At 33.8% G+C, this 16,125-nt stretch overlaps 1 protein-coding gene across 9 annotated transcripts in view; it reads right to left on the bottom strand.

Moving 5' to 3' along the window:
• The window catches only part of RNF180 (ring finger protein 180), a 217,324-nt gene that overhangs the window by 159,560 nt on the left and 41,639 nt on the right, over window positions 1-16,125 (bottom strand). For 7 of the 9 annotated variants that reach the window (XR_002522568.2, XM_017959572.3, XM_017959573.3 and 4 more), the window contains exons 3-5: window positions 11,307-11,402; window positions 8,975-9,934; window positions 6,120-6,155 (exon numbers count right to left, since the gene is read on the bottom strand). Coding sequence is in view for 8 of the 9 variants with exons in the window: in XM_017959572.3 (XP_017815061.2) it covers window positions 6,120-6,155; window positions 8,975-9,934; window positions 11,307-11,402 (1,092 nt within the window). In the remaining variant the exon portion in view is untranslated. Of the gene's footprint in view, window positions 1-6,119; window positions 6,156-8,974; window positions 9,935-11,306; window positions 11,403-12,788; window positions 12,875-16,125 lie in introns of all 9 variants that reach the window. The other 2 variants (XM_009208481.3, XM_021939388.2) reach the window with 2 other exon arrangements.

Below are 16,125 nucleotides of genomic sequence, written 5' to 3'. Positions count from 1 at the left end.
AACTTTGGGACACAGGTCTATGATCACATATTAGGTTTGTAGGCCTAGGGAAGTTATTTAACCACTCTGAGACTCAGTTTATCCATCTATAAAATAGGGATAATAGAAATTATCTCTAAAATTGTGTCAAATTAAATGAAATAATGCACTCAGAAAAGTAACTGGCATCTAGAAAGGTGAGGTAGGCAGAATAATGACCCCCCAAAGATGTCCATGTCCTAGTCTAAGATCCTGTGAATATACTACCTTACATGGGAAAGGGAACTTTGCAGCTATGATTAAGTTAAGAACCCTCAGATGGGAAAATTACTTTGGATTATTCAGGTAGACCCAATGTAATCACAAGGGTCCTTAAAAGGGTCAGAGAGAAGATGAGATGAAAGAAAACAGGAGTTGCAGTGATGCCATATGGCTGGAAGGGGGCCACAAGCCAAGAAATGAAGGTAGGCTCTAGAAGCTGGAAAAAGAAAGGAACAGATTCTACTACAGAGCCTCCAGAAGACATATTGCCCTGTCAACATATTGATATCAGCCCCATAAGGCCCGTTTTCAGACTTGTGACCTCCAGAACTATAAGATGATAAAACTGTGTTATTTTAACCAATGTTTATGGTGATTTGTTATAGCAGCAATAGAAAACTAATATAAGAGATATGTAAGCATGACAATTATTTTTCCTCTCTGTTACAAAACATTCCCAAGTTAACATCAACAGTGATAACTCATGTTGATAGTACGTGTTCTATAAAGAATGGCATTTTATCTCTGTAGTCTTCCTCCCCGAAATTCATGTGCAGAGAAGAGATAATATAGCATGTTTGTCTTCACTTACAAGGCTGGCCCTTGTGTCATCCAGAAACTTGAATTTTGGGAGAGCTCCCATCATCCTAATTGATAATAGTGACTCACCGTGCCTAAACAGTACAATGTGATTTATGCTTAACACCTGTTTTCCTTCCAGAAGTTTGGAATTTTGGTATGTGCCAGATAGAGGGTACCTATGTGACCAGTTCCCAGTAAAAACCTTTGCTACTTGGTCTATAATGACCTTCCTGGTGCCCAGCATTTCACATCTGTTGTCATAACTTACTGTTGGGGGAATTCAGCACATTCTGTATAACTCCATGGGGCTAAAACTCTTGGAAGCTTGCACCTGTTTTCCTCCAGATTTCACCCGATGCACCCCACCCTTTGCTGATATTGGTTTATATCCTTTTGTTGTAATAAAACATAGCTGGAAGTATGACGTTCTGCTTAGTTCTATGAGTCCTCTTAGTGAATCATCAAATACGGGAGTAGTTTTGGGAACCCATGACACAACCGATAAGACCAGTCTAATCATGGCGAAAACATCAGGCAAATCTCAGTTGAAGGGTCTTTTACAAAATACCTAACTAGTACTCCTCAAAACTGCCAAGGTCATCAAAACAGAGAAAGTCTGAGAAAATGTCAAGAGGAAACTAATGAGGCATGACAACTAACTGTAAGGTGGTATCCTGAAACAACGAAGAAAAGAATATTAGGTAAAAACTAAAGAAATCTGAATACAGTATAAATATTAATAATAATGTATTGATATTGGTTCATAAATTGTGACAAATGTATCATACTAATGTAAGATATTAACAATCCAGGAGACTATGGGTGGAGCATTTGGGGACTCCCTGTACTATCTTCAAATCTTTTCTATAAATCCAAAACTATCCTAAAATAAAAAAGACTCTTTAAAAAATACTTGAGCTTCTATTATGTACAAAGTACTGTGCTAAGCATCAGAAAACTAGATCTATATAATTACTTCAGGTAAAGGCATTATCAATCATTAGTTATTTTGTTCCATACCTGCTCATTTAGCTGTATGCTAGCAGAAAGGCCAAATTAAGATATTTAGTTTTATTTATTTAACTTGACTGCACATTTATATCTTATTATTCTAGATGATGACTTCCTAGAAGGTAGAATAAAATTAGAATTATCAACTTACTGAGCATGTCCTAGGTATTTTTACAATCATAAAATAAACAAACTTACACTGAAATAATAATTTGACAGAAAGTAGAGTCAGTAATACCTATCTGTTTCAATATATGACTAAAGGTCACGATGTTCTTTTACTCTATTGATTGTCTTCTTTACTAAACGACTATTTTGTGACTTTCTATGTTTAATAAAACCATAAGAAACGTATTATAAACTCAAAATTGTCACATTTTCATTACTGCAGCTTTTCATTTCAATAACCATTAATTTTCTCCTTGAGGAAGAGAAGAATGAATGGGGAATAATTCTCCAATATTTCCACTGCATAGATAATCAAATATATATTGGGAGTGTGATTTGTATAAGATTTTAAGATGATGAATCAAGAGATGAAATATTAAATGGGCTCCTTTAAAAACTGTAAAAATTTCAAAATGACCCCTATATGCAGATCCATGAAAATGAAACTTAGTGCCTTTGTGGAAGATATGTCTTTGCTAGATAAAACCAAATAAGCAGGTCTTCAATACAACTTATTGGCTTCTATTATCCCCAGTGTCTAAATCATACCTTTTTAATAATATAAGTCCCTTAATTCATTTAGCTCACTGAAAATAATGTAACAGAATTATTGTAGATGACTCAGTGATTTATTACAAACCATGATATATGGTCAATTATTTTAAATTTTCAAGTACAATACTCCACAGACACATAAGGCAAAACTCCCTCTTTTCACAACAGCGTCCTCTGGCCTTAAAGAGACATCTTCTTTTATTCATACTAAATAGGCCAAAAGGTAAGAAATGCAAATACAGTAGAATGAAATGCTGTTTAAATAGAATTATTTAGAAATACTAAGAAATACTAAGCAACTATACTAATGGTAGCTTTAGTTTCCCTCAATTCAGTGAAAAAAATGTTTTGCTCTAGGATTAAATGTTTTATTAATTTTCTCAAAATGCTGATATATTGGCAACTTCCTAATTACACTAATAACTTAGATAAACTAGATGGACCAAATGAAGTTGCAAAACAAATTAGAAAAAGTTTTAACTGCATTAAAATAAAAATACCACATAATAAAACTTATAGTATACAGCTAATGCAGTAAAGGAAATTTATAGCATTAAATGATAAGGTAAGAAAAAAATCTCAAATCAATAATAGAAGTTTCTATCATAAAAATATTATAAAAGAAGGACAAATAAATTCAAAGCAAAGGAAGTAAAGAGAAGAAATATATGTAAATATATACATATTTATATATAAACAAATTTTGAAAACAGTAAAACAATTTTAAAAACAATAAAAACAACTGAAAAAGTTGTTTCCTTGAAAATATCAATAAACTTAACAAACCTCTAAGCAAGACTGAAAAAAAAGGAGAGACGCCATCATTATCAGGATTGAAAAGAGGTTATCATTATAGACCCAATAGACATTAAAATAATAACAAATAAGGAATACTATGAACAATGTTACACATGTAACTTTGACAACTTGGATAATTCTTCAAAAACAACATCAAAATTTGCCCAATATGAAGTAGATAACCTGGATTGTCCTGTAATTATTAGATAAACTGCATTCATAGTTAAATGCCTTTCAACAAAGAAATCTCCAGGCTCAGGTAGTTTCACTATGAAACATTTAAGTAAAAAAATGTTATCCTCGGCCAGGTGCGGTGGCTCATGCCTGTAATCCCAGCACTTTGGGAGGCTGAGGCAGGTGGATCACGAGGTCAGGAGATCGAGACCATCATTGCCAACATGCTGAAACCCCATCTCTACTAAAAATACAAAAAAAAAAAAAAATTAGCTGGATGTGGTCGTGTGCGCTTGTAGTCCCAGCTACTCAGGAGGCTGAGGTAGGAGAATCACTTGAACCTGGGAGGCAGAGGTTGCAGTGAGCCGAGATTGTGCCACTGCACTCCAGTCTGGCAACAGAGTGAGACTCCATCTCAATTAAAAAAAAAAAAAGTTATCCTCATTATTTTCCAGAAAACACAAAAAAAGACAACTAACTCATTTAGTTATATTCTCAGAGTATTATATACTCTATTATATACTCTATATTATATATAGAGAGTATAATACTCTATATACTCAGAGTATTATATACTCTGGTACCAAAATCAGACAAAGATATTACAAAGATACAATTTCAGACTAATATTCTTCATCAACAGAGGCATAAAAAAAATCCTCAAAAATGATTAGCAAATAGTATCTAGTAATACACATAATAATATAGCATAACAAAGTGTAGTTTATGGTGGGAATGCAAGACTGGCTCAATATTTGATAGTGAATTATATTAACATTGAAAACACATGATCATATCAACTCATACAGAAAAAGCATTCTACAAAATTCAACATCCATTCATGAGAATATTATCAGCAAACTAGAAATGAAAGAAAATGTCCTCAACCTGAAAAAGAGCATACAACTAACATTATATTCAATGGTGAATGCATGCTTTCCTGCTAATATCAGGAAAAAGACAAGGATTTCTGCTCTCAACATTTTCATTCAGCATTATACTATAATGAAGAATTGGAAACTAAAATTTAATAAAACATTAGCATTTAGCAACAGCATTAAAAAGAATAGGAATAAATCTGACAAAAGACATCAAGAATGTATACTCTTAATAACAGTTTTAAACATTAGCAATAAATAATTGTAAGTCAAAAACGTTTTAAATAACAAGAACTCCTCTCAAAAGAAAAAATGCTTGGTATAAATCTAACTAAACATGCACAGGTTCTGAATGCTGGAAACTGCAAAATGCTGATGAAAGAAATCAAAGACTTAAATAAAAAGACATAAAAAGAAAGACAATGTTCACATATCACGAGAGTCAACATAGTAAAGATTTCAACTCTCCCCAGTTTATCTATAACTTCAATATAATTGCTATCAAAATCCCAACGTGATGTTTTATAAATATAAACAGACTGATTTTAAGTTCTACATGGAAAGTCAAAAACTTAAAATAGCTAAACCATTTTGAAAAGAGTAATAAAGTCACAGGAAAAAAGGGGTACTAACAAAAGCACAGACAAAAAGATGAACTGCACAGAAGAGAGTCCAGAAATACACCCACACATTTTCAGACAACTGATTTTTGACAAAGCTGCAAATGCATTTCAATGAAGGAAGGACATTGTTTTCAACAACTGGTGCTGAAACAATTGAGCATCTCTATGTAAGATAATAAACCCCTTAAGCCTAACAACTTATTAAAATTAATTTTAAATGAATCTTAATTCTCAACGTAAAACTTAAAACTATGAAATTTTTTGAAAAAACCATAGGAGAAAATCTTCATAACCTAGCATGAGACAGAGTTCTTAGATATAACAACAAAAGCACAATCTATTAAAACATTTTTTGAGAAATAGGACATCATAAAAACTAAACAGGTTGGCTCTACAGGAAAAATAATTAAGGGAATAAAAAGAAAAGCTACAGACTGAGAGAAAATATTTACAAATCACATATCCATTGAAAGACTTGTATCCAAAATATATAAAGAACTCTTAAAAGGAAGAAAATAACCCAATTAAAAACTGAGTAAAAGATTGTATTTTTTGAGACAGGCTGGAGTGCAGTGGTATAATCATCGCTCACTGTAGCCTTGGTATCCTGGGCTCAAGCAATCCTCTCATCTCAGCCTCCCAAGTAGCTAGGACTACAGGCACACACCACCACGCCCAGCTAATTTTTTTGATTTTTTTTGTAGAGATAAGGTCTTGGGATGCTGCCCAGGCTGGTCTTGAACTCCTGAACTCAAGCAATTCTCCTGCCTTGGCCTCTCAAAATGCTGGGATTATAGACATGAGCTGCCACACCAACCCAAAAGATTTGAAGACACTTAACTAAAGAATACATACAAAATGGAAAATAAGCACATATGGTCAGCATCCTTAAGGAAAAGCAAATTAAAATCATGATGTGATACAAATGTCTATATATTTGAATGACTAAAATTTTAAAATATTGAGAATAACAGTGCTTGCTTTCAAGGATACACAGCAAATGGAACTCTTTGCTGCTTGGAATGCAAAATTGTACAGCCATTCTGGAAAACAATTTGACAATTTCTCACATAAGTAAATATATACTTACCATATGATCCAGCAATCCCACTCCTGAGTATTTACCCTAGAGAAATAAAAAATTAGGTTCACACAAAAATATGCACATGAATGTCTGTAAAAGTTCTACTCATAATTGTCAAAACCTAGAACAACCTGCTTGTCCTTCAGCAGCTGAATGGATAAATTGTGGTTCATTCATACAATGGAATACTACTGAGCAATGAAAAACAACAAACTATAAATACATGCAACAACTTGCATGAATCTCATAGGCAATTTTACTGAGTAAAAGAGGCCAGTCTCAAGGTTGTATACTATAGGATTCTATATTTTAACAGTATATTAATATTGTACAACATTATCAAAAAGACAAAAATAATGGAGAACACATCAGAAGTTTGCTGGGATTAGGAATGTGGTTCAGTACTATGTCTTTCCCCAAAGTAGATGCTCAATTAACTTTTGCTAAACAAAAACCCTGAAACTGGCTGTAATGTCTGCTTCAATATCCATCTCATTTACATCCCTTTAAGATTCATAATACCTTTAAGGGATTAGGAACTTTTTGTGCACGTGATCATTAATGCTTTCATAGTACATGGTAGTATTGGGAGTCACTGAAAGATGTTCTAGCTGTACAAATTCAGTTGGTCATTACATATAAACCTTTACATGTGTTTAAGTCAGAAAGTCCATGATATATCAACCAATTATATCGCATGATAACTTTTAAAAAACTATCATTAATAATAGTAACTTTTACTTTACATATTATATGTTTATCCTTTTAAAAAAGGCAAGATCGATCTGTACTGAAGTCATTACTCAGACACAGTATCCCAAACAAGCATTTAATAAGTGTTCACACAATCTTTATTAAATATGGAATGAAACTGCACACCTATGCCATTAATTTGTCTCAGATATTTACTCTTTCTAGGATTTGCCTTTTTGCTTGAATTAGCAAAACAGACTTAAAAATTGTAATTATTCTGGTTCTAACTGCGATGTATACTTACATCACTAACACAAAATTTCTGTGCTGCTATACACTTCAAAATTTTCTGTGCTAAATAAACACTGGGTATTTGTTTGCCTGTAGCTTCTGTGCTACCAAACTCAGTAGGATCCTGCCATGTCACTTCCTATACTGATCTGTGACAACAGGTCTAAGACTCATTAATTCTGATCAATTAGCTAAGCTATATCATATGTATGTGAATGAATACAAATAACTTCATCTATACAAAAAAAAAAAAACACTTTAACTTTATACTTGCTTTGCTCTAAACTGTGTACGAGTATTCCTATGATGGAAAATGATCAATCATGTAGCTGAGGTTTTCAAAACTACCTAGCCTAAGAATTAAACACATTTTTAAATTGCAAAGATGTTATTTGCATATATTTACAGTATGAAGTATAATTTTCATACTTCTTTTACATTTCTATTTGCTACAGAATTATTTTAGAGCCCTCTACATTACATTAATCATTTTGAAAATATTCTTTCTGAATATTCACTTAACTTATGACCATCTCCAATTTACCTATATATAGGTCAAGTCTCAATGAAAAATTTGAACTTTGCAGTTTCAGTTAAGTTAAACTATGAAGCATGTTATAATGATGCTAAAACACATTCATTTTTTACATTCTGTAATATATGCTTTGATGTCACATTACACTATCACTTGTAAACAAACCAAACTGAAATGCATTTTAGCAACCAAAAATATAATAAAAAATTACCTATAGAAATAATTATATAACTGAAAGATGGCAAAAACACTCAATCTGAAACATTCAATGCAGTAATTTTATTATATTGAGTCAAAACTAGAATCATAAGCCATAAGTTTAGTTAACTATTTTTTTAAATTTTTTATTATAATTTAAGTTTTAGGGTACATGTGCACAACGTGCAGGTGGGACTGTAAACTAGTTCAACCATTGTGGAAGACAGTGTGGTGATTCCTCAAGGATCTAGAACTAGAAATACCATTTGACTCAGTTAACAATTTTTAAAAGAAAAAACTAATATATCAAGTTGCAGCTTTCTATATTTTAGTTCTGTTAATATACAACACAGATTAATAAGGACACTATTATAAATAAGTAGATAATAAAGTCAGTTTGCAAAAAAAAAAGTTTATTCAGAAACATATTGGCTCGAACTTTCAAATGTTCATGAGCATCTCATCCATTGGCTTTAATTGCTTTCTTTCCACAGCACCTAACATTTACTGTTCAGTTCCTTCACACATCCTACTCTGGAGCATATTACTATGGGCACTGAAGTAGATCAAATCATAGAGAAGCATAGTCTCCTACAAAATTACAGTAAGGGTAAACTACCCTTTAGATAATTTTCACAATTTAGCACAGTTAATCATAATTAGATCGTGTGAGCCCATGATTAAGGCTCCTTGAAATACCCACTTAACCTATTATAAAGTGATGAAAAGTGAATGACTTTGTCACCTGATTGAATTTACTTAGAGAAACATTTTTTCAACCCAAAATAAAAAAAAAAAAAAACATTTTTAACCCAAAATAAAACCACTGCAAAACAATCCTAACATGTAAAACATTTAAAATATAGTAAAAAACAATCCAGTGTTAATTAGAGATTAATATCCCTCTAAAATATTACCAGAATTGGGAAAAAGGTTTTTTTCTAAACATGCATGAAGCATAGAGACTGGGTTATACATGCCAATTATAATACAGCTGCATGATTATTGAGTGCACTTAGAAATAGCATTTCCAGAATTATTAAAACCAAGTTTTTATTATACAGATGTTGAAAGTTAGCTCCACTCCCCAAACTCCAGTATTTATAATACAGATTTTTTAGTAAACTCTTTTGAAAAATATTACCTGTTTCTGTAGCCATCTTTCACGCCTTCGTTGTTTCCTTCTTAGATTCTTCAACTTGCTCCTTTCTCTCTTATTGAGCCTCTGATTAATGCTGCCCAATGAAAAACTGGCTGAGTGCAGGAAGTCCAGAGGGGAGAGGTGCTCTTCCTGGTCTGAGGCCTCCAGCATGCTCCTGCCAGTTGAGGGCAGGTCCATCAGGAAAGTCAGATTGTTAGTATTAGTATGGTCAGAGTACACTGAAGAAGCTTCTAGACCACATTGAAATTCTCCTCCTCTTTGTGTCTGGGTCTCATGGGGGGCCACTGAAAATCTTTGCAGCAGCATACTAGGATCAAAACTGGATGGATTCTGAAAGGAACAGCTATTTTTACTAGACTGTAAAGGCAAGCCTGAAAGGTCAATAGGCTGCGTTTCATTTAGTCTGGAATAGGCAGTAGTCTTACTATGTATTTCATATAAAGTGGGTAATAAAGTCAGTTTCTCACTGATGTTCAGATCCAGACTATGTGATTTTCTATGAAAAGCTCTTGTAGTGCATCTGCCAGTCACAAGCTGGGGAACAAAAAGCTGGTATTTTGGTTCTGATGCTTTGGAGAGCAGTTTTTCATTCTTCATCTCAAAATATGTTGATCGCACCTCCAGGCAGAGTGCTTCTGTTAATCTTCCAGGGTCATTATTATTTCGGGCCATGTTTAAAAGCCTGTGATTTCTGTTTTTAGAGCCACCACCTGTCAGCAGAGCTTCCTTGTCACAACCTGACTGAACTCTAGGATGTGACAAGTATTTCAGTGATGGTCTCATTAGTCCGCCTGCCTGTGCTGGCTGATAATCGGTCCGGCTCTTGGAGAGATGTACAGCTGCAAGCTGGCCACAGGAACATTTTGGAGTGCTGACAAAATTAAAGCCCCCTAAACGGGCCCCACAGAAAGGGCAATTCAGTTTTCCAACTGTCCACTGGGCCTACAGGTAACAAAGAAAAATAAAGACAGTGCTTTCATTATAAAGAAACCGAAGAGAATTTTTTCTTCTTTACAGCCAGCCACATGAAAGTTTTCTATGCCACAGAAAGGCTAGCTTTCTGTTTTCTGATTAGTAGACTGAACAGCAAATAAAACAAGCCTTCCAATAAATAAAGATAAGCAGCGCCAAAGTTTTAGAATAACACATTGCAAATCATGCCTAAGCAAACAATATTCCTAAGAATTCTAAATGAGAGTCTCTTGAACAATAGGTTAAATATGGATACAGTGTGAACTAAAGAAAAATATGCTATGGAACCAGGAAGCGAATCAGTGGACAGAGCTTAATTTGCAAGTAAAATCTCACAGAAAAGTGTCTGTTTTGATACACATCTTGCATACCAAGCACTGTGGGAGGGAACGTTACCCAATCAAGAGAATAAAGCTCTTCCTGGCTTTTTACATACAACCAAAAGATATTGATTGCATACATCAGACAGTGCATTTTCTATGCTTAGATTGGAAATTAATAATGAACTGTCTTAAAATTATCTTTTCAACTGAGATAGTGAAATATCTGCAGTGTCCTAATATATTTTAAGTTCAAGACACTTATAAACAGTGCACTGGCATTCTCCTAGAAAATTGTTACAGTGTGAGAAGGGATATCAAATGTTATTTTTTAACAAAAAATTAAGCTGCTCAGTGGAGAAATGTAATTATATATTTCCAAAGTCCTACTACTTATAATTTTCTAAGACAGGAGTTTTGAATTGTAAAAAATAACTATACATACAAGGTCAGTTCTCGCTCTTATAATGTTTCATTAAGGATCCTTTAAAGTGTAGAATTTTCAATTTGATTATACCAGTGAAGGTCATTAATTATCCTATTTATTTTGTATGTTTGTGCATTTATGTGTATATATATAGATATGAATAACACATACAGAATATTCCATTTATTGAACAGGACCTATTCTTGGTGCTGGGAAATACAAATGAATAAAAATATAAAGTCCCTGACTTCATGGTGCTTATATTCTAGGGTGGGAGCTAGGCAATTAACAAGTTAAATAAGCTATATGTGTATGTAGGTAAATATGTATATGTGCAGGTATAATATATATATTTATGTCATACATATGCTTCTGTATAAGTAACATATATTATATGTGTGTATATGTGTGTGTAAAATACAGATAGGTATATAAAGCAGAGAAAGGAGAAAAGAAGTGTGAAGAGGGGTAATGGGAGTGAGGAACAGTAAGAGGTTGGCCAAGCAATGCATCTAAGAAAAACAGCTCTAAAAGGAGGACAAAAACATTCTGAAGGTTGTATATTCTTAATTTTACTCAGAAACTAAGAACTTACTTTTTGGATCAGGCAGTTTATCCATTCTGGGAGGGCTTCTATATTCATGTGCCACACATGGCAAATATTTTGAGCATCAACTGAATCATCTGTATCCTGTTAAATAAAAATAAATGATATTACTAATTACCAGTTCAGAATTTATTTCACAGGTTTCATATTTAAGTAAAACTCAAAAATACAGTCTATTTTAGTTATAAAGCAAATATACACTGCCTTCCCTTCCTAACTCCCATAATAAAAAAACAAGCCCACAAAAAAGATCTTTTTAAAATTTCTTCAGAGAATAACTACCCGTGATTTAAGACAAAGCCCTTCCATCTCACTGAGGTCATCAAATGAAATTTACAATTTAGCAGTCAGTTACTGAATGAACACATCTAGTGCCTTTTTCTGCATGTGAGACAAAATAGTGTCTTTCATGGCAACTTTCTCCAGCCCCAAATCTCTATTCTATCTGAATTCTACTAACGACAGAATAAAGTTGCCACATTCTCTATCAAGATGCTAGATGAATGTGCAGAAAGATGGGGGAGTAGAATGATGGGATTCAGGACACACTACCCCAAAATAGGCCTCCTTGGCATACTGAAAAACAGCAGAGGCAGGAAGGTCTTACTAACCTTTCCCCTGCCCTTTTCCCCTGAAGCAGGTCAATAACCTAGGAGGGATTTTCTGACCTCGCATAAAGTATGTCGTAAGACTCTTATGTGAGAGATGCTAAAACTGTCCTTATAAACTTTATAAATTAACCAAGGAAGAACAAGGGGACAAACAAAAATAAGCCAAGCTTGCAGCACATTGAGCATTAATCCCCAGGTCTTCTTGCTCTCTGACCTGCTTCCTCATGGCTATTTGGTGCCTATTGCCCCAAATCCCACAGATCCTAGATTACAGTTTCCCTTAACTGCTCTATAGGTAACAACTTCAACATTATGAAACTCAAAGTTTCCCTTTGAGATATTCCTCTAGGTCCTGAATACCAATGAAACTATTAACACCAGCTGGACTGAAAAATCCCATTGATGCCAGCTGCTCTGAATGAAGGATACCACCAGAAGTTGACTCACCAAAGAATGTAGTTTCCACATCCTGATGATTTCATCCCTCATTCCCCAACCAATCAGCCACCCCAATTTTCCAGTTCCTCACTCTCCATGGTCTCCTTAAAAATCCCAGCCCAGAACTCCTCAGGGAGATGAAGGATTTGAGGGTCTCTTCCCATCTCCTCACTGGACACCTTGCAATCATGACATTCTTTCCCTGCTGCAAATCCTGCTACTCAGTGTATTTGTCTGTTACTACACAGTGGGCATATGAAACTGTTAGTTGTATAACAGTGCCATCCCCTACACTAGGATAAAGGTATCTTCAAAACTTCATTTGAAATTGGCCCTCTAAGTAAGTTTACCAATTCATCTAATAAACTGGGTGGGAAGAGGTGTACTTCAGTGCAAGTCTGTATATGGATAAGCATATTACCTTTTGAGAGGTAAATTCTTCAATTTTAGCATGAGAAGAGAAACTTAAAAGTCACATTCTATCTCCACTGTTCAGCAGCAAGCAAACTGCATGAAAACAAACACCCTAGAATGATTTTTTCATAAACCCACAACATAATACAAATATAAACTGATGTTATCAGATTTTCCCCCTCAAAAGAGAAATTCTGGCATCTTCAATCATTGATAATCCTAGGGTTCCAAACTTTAATTATTCTAAGAAATCTGTGGATGCCAATTTCTACAGAGAGTTTGAGAGAGAATATCAACACTCTGGTAAGTTAAAGGTTCTCTTTTGACTAGCACTGAAGAAAAAAGCCTGCATCAAGATCATGAACTCTGTGAAGAGCCACCTTAGAGGAGTATTTCAAAAAATATGGTCCTTAGATCACTAGCATTAGACGTGAGTTGGGTTACTTACTAAAAATTTATACTTGTGGGCTACACCTAAGAGTGTCTATAAATAAATTCCTACTTATGATTTTCATATACACTAAAGTTAAGAACCCAGAGACATCATTTTTTAGTGTTCGATTTTGCATGCTTCTGTCATCTGCCTTTTCTAAGTTCTAATAGCGATTTATTTACAATAACAGTTCAGTCATGACTAGCGTTTCTCTCCAACTCATATATAAAATTTTTAAAGAACATTGGGAAACATATTGGAAGTGACTCAATAAAACTAAACAGTATAGCTTTATCTATTTTGCCCCAGAAACAAAATAAAGGTATGGATAAGTTTTTGAAAAAGTAGAATTAATTTTGCGAAACATCCATATTCATACACACTAGCTCCTTTCATTAGGAGCTGACAGTTATGAAGATTAGTATAACTCTAATGAATTCTTTAAAACAATCTTATAGAGAATACAAACTGAAATTGGCAAACGAAGTAACCTTTTCATTATCAGATCCAGAATTTTGCTCTGACTTTTCAAGATTATGTCTACATACAGAGGAAGGAAAGAAGGGTGGGAGCGACAGAGGGAGGGAGGAAATTTCTACACTGGTAGAAAGAACAACAGATTATCAATGTCAAAATAGTTAATGGCACTCAATCTATCAATATTTATTCAGTGATTACTAAATACAGTGTTGACCACACAAAGCAAGTAGAGACATACTTATTAATATGCCAGGGATTGTGTTGCATAAAGGTACTTCTATTATTTGTATTAATGTTTTAATATTTCACTGTTCTATGTCTTATTTTACTATGTACATTTCATTATTTCATTTAATCATATAAATTTATCATTTTTTAATCACACAGTATTGATCATAACACTAAAAAACCACTACCCACTATAAATTTCGGAAATGCTCTATGAATATTCCTATGAGAATAAACACTGGAGTCACAGTTGTAGGTGGAAGTTTTTTTTTTTTTTTGAGATAGTCTCTCACTCTGTTGCCCAATGTACTTATTCTTCTTATTTTCACTAAATAACAAATATTTATATTGTGCTCACTATGCACAGGCACTGTCTTAAGAGTTTTTACTGTCTTACAGAGAACAACACTGAAATAAGAGATCCCAAGCTTCCACATTGCCTCTTATGCCATATAAAATACTATAGTTTTTAGGGCAATAAACTTTCTTATATCTCCAGCCTGTGTATGTTTTAAGGCATGATACTGCTATTCTTCTCTAAGCTTATAAAACTAAAACTGAAGCATATCTTATTTTTAAATTAACTAAAATAAATTTATGTAGGGAGAGGTATGTTTAGAAAAAATTCCACAGCTGATTCTGCTTTTGTACCCCTCAACCCACCCTCCTTCATTTGAGAAAAAATAATATAAAACAGCATATATTTGTTTCTTTTAAATAGCTAAAATTTAAAGTATACTTTCATCTCCTCACAACCAAAAAAAGAGAAATAGCAATTGATACAGGTAGGAAAGCATAAAAAGCTGGGTTGAATTTATAGCATTGTTTCATTTTCTGAAAACTTTACATATGGACCAGGGTAAACACAGACACCTCAATTATAAATGAAACTGCCAACTACTTTCACCTGTATTTACCAACACAGTCTAAGAAAATATGTATTTTTTATTTGTAATATTTATTTCCAATATAATTCTACAAGTAAAGAGGATGTACCATTGCTTCTAAGTTTTAAGTCAGTTAATTTTGTAAAAGCACACAAACATATAAATGATAAAACCATTTTTGATGGACATATTTTAAGATGAATGATGAAACTGGAGGCAACCCAATTTAAGGAATTTAAAGCCATCAAAGTATTAGCACAACAAGTTATCTCCTCAGGAAAAATTTGACTGAAAATTAGAACTGTTTCACTAGGATTTAAAAAAAATTACCAGACAGATTTTCTTTATGTCTCAAATTTCCCACACGAAGGAAGGAGGAAGGAAAAGGAGGAGAAAATAATAGCAATTTCACATAATAATGTCAGAAAAATGTTGACAAAATTATATTTGTAAATGAAATAATTTGTTCAAGCAGCAAAGGGAGCCAATGTATTGTTATTTTAATTTTTTCTTTAAGTGTTGGGAATATTCTCAGTTGCTATAACAGAAAAATATCACTTAATTTTAAAATTACAAATTTGATGCCTTATTTTTTATCATTATGTGATCTTTAATATTTTTAATTAAGTGTAACAAGTTACATGCAAAAAGTTGGTAATATTATATAAAATTTTGGAAGATGTTTAACCCTTGGCATTTCCAATGTAAGCAGTAACATTCCCTCAGCTAATTCTTTAAATGCGAACCAACTATATTACTTGACTACCACAGCTAACACCACAGGGAAAAGATTATGTAACGAGGCCGGGCGCGGTGGCTCACGTCTGTAATCCCAGCACTTTGGGAGGCCGAGGTGGGCGGATCACGAGGTCAGGAGATCAAGACCATTCTGGCTAACACAAGTGAAATCCTGTCTCTACTAAAAATACAAAAAAAATTAGTCGGGCGTGGTGGTGGGCACCTGTAGTTCCAGCTACTCAGGGAGGCTGAGGCAGGAGAATGGCGTGAACCCCGGAGGTGGAGCTTGCAGTGAGCCGAGATTGTGCCACTGTACTCCAGCCTGGGCGACAGAGCGAGACTCCGTCTCAAAAAAAGATTATGTAATCAAAATGTTATTTAAATTAACATTATTAATTGTCTAAAGTGTCACAAATGTAAAGGAACCAAAATTCTATTGGACTGCCTAGTTTGTCTATTTGTACTTTGAGAAGGTACTTTAAGGGTTAAAAACTTTTTACAATCAAAAGGTCACGATGAATTGAAAAAAATGAAAACCTCACCCAAAAAGCAAACAGGCTCCCTCCCTCAATTCTTGG

This window comes from Papio anubis, chromosome 5 (genome assembly GCF_008728515.1).
Source record: "Papio anubis isolate 15944 chromosome 5, Panubis1.0, whole genome shotgun sequence".
NCBI classification, from domain to species: Eukaryota; Metazoa; Chordata; class Mammalia; order Primates; family Cercopithecidae; genus Papio; species Papio anubis.
The sequence above is the reverse complement of the archived record's forward strand: the minus strand, read 5'-3'. Positions and strand labels throughout refer to the sequence as shown.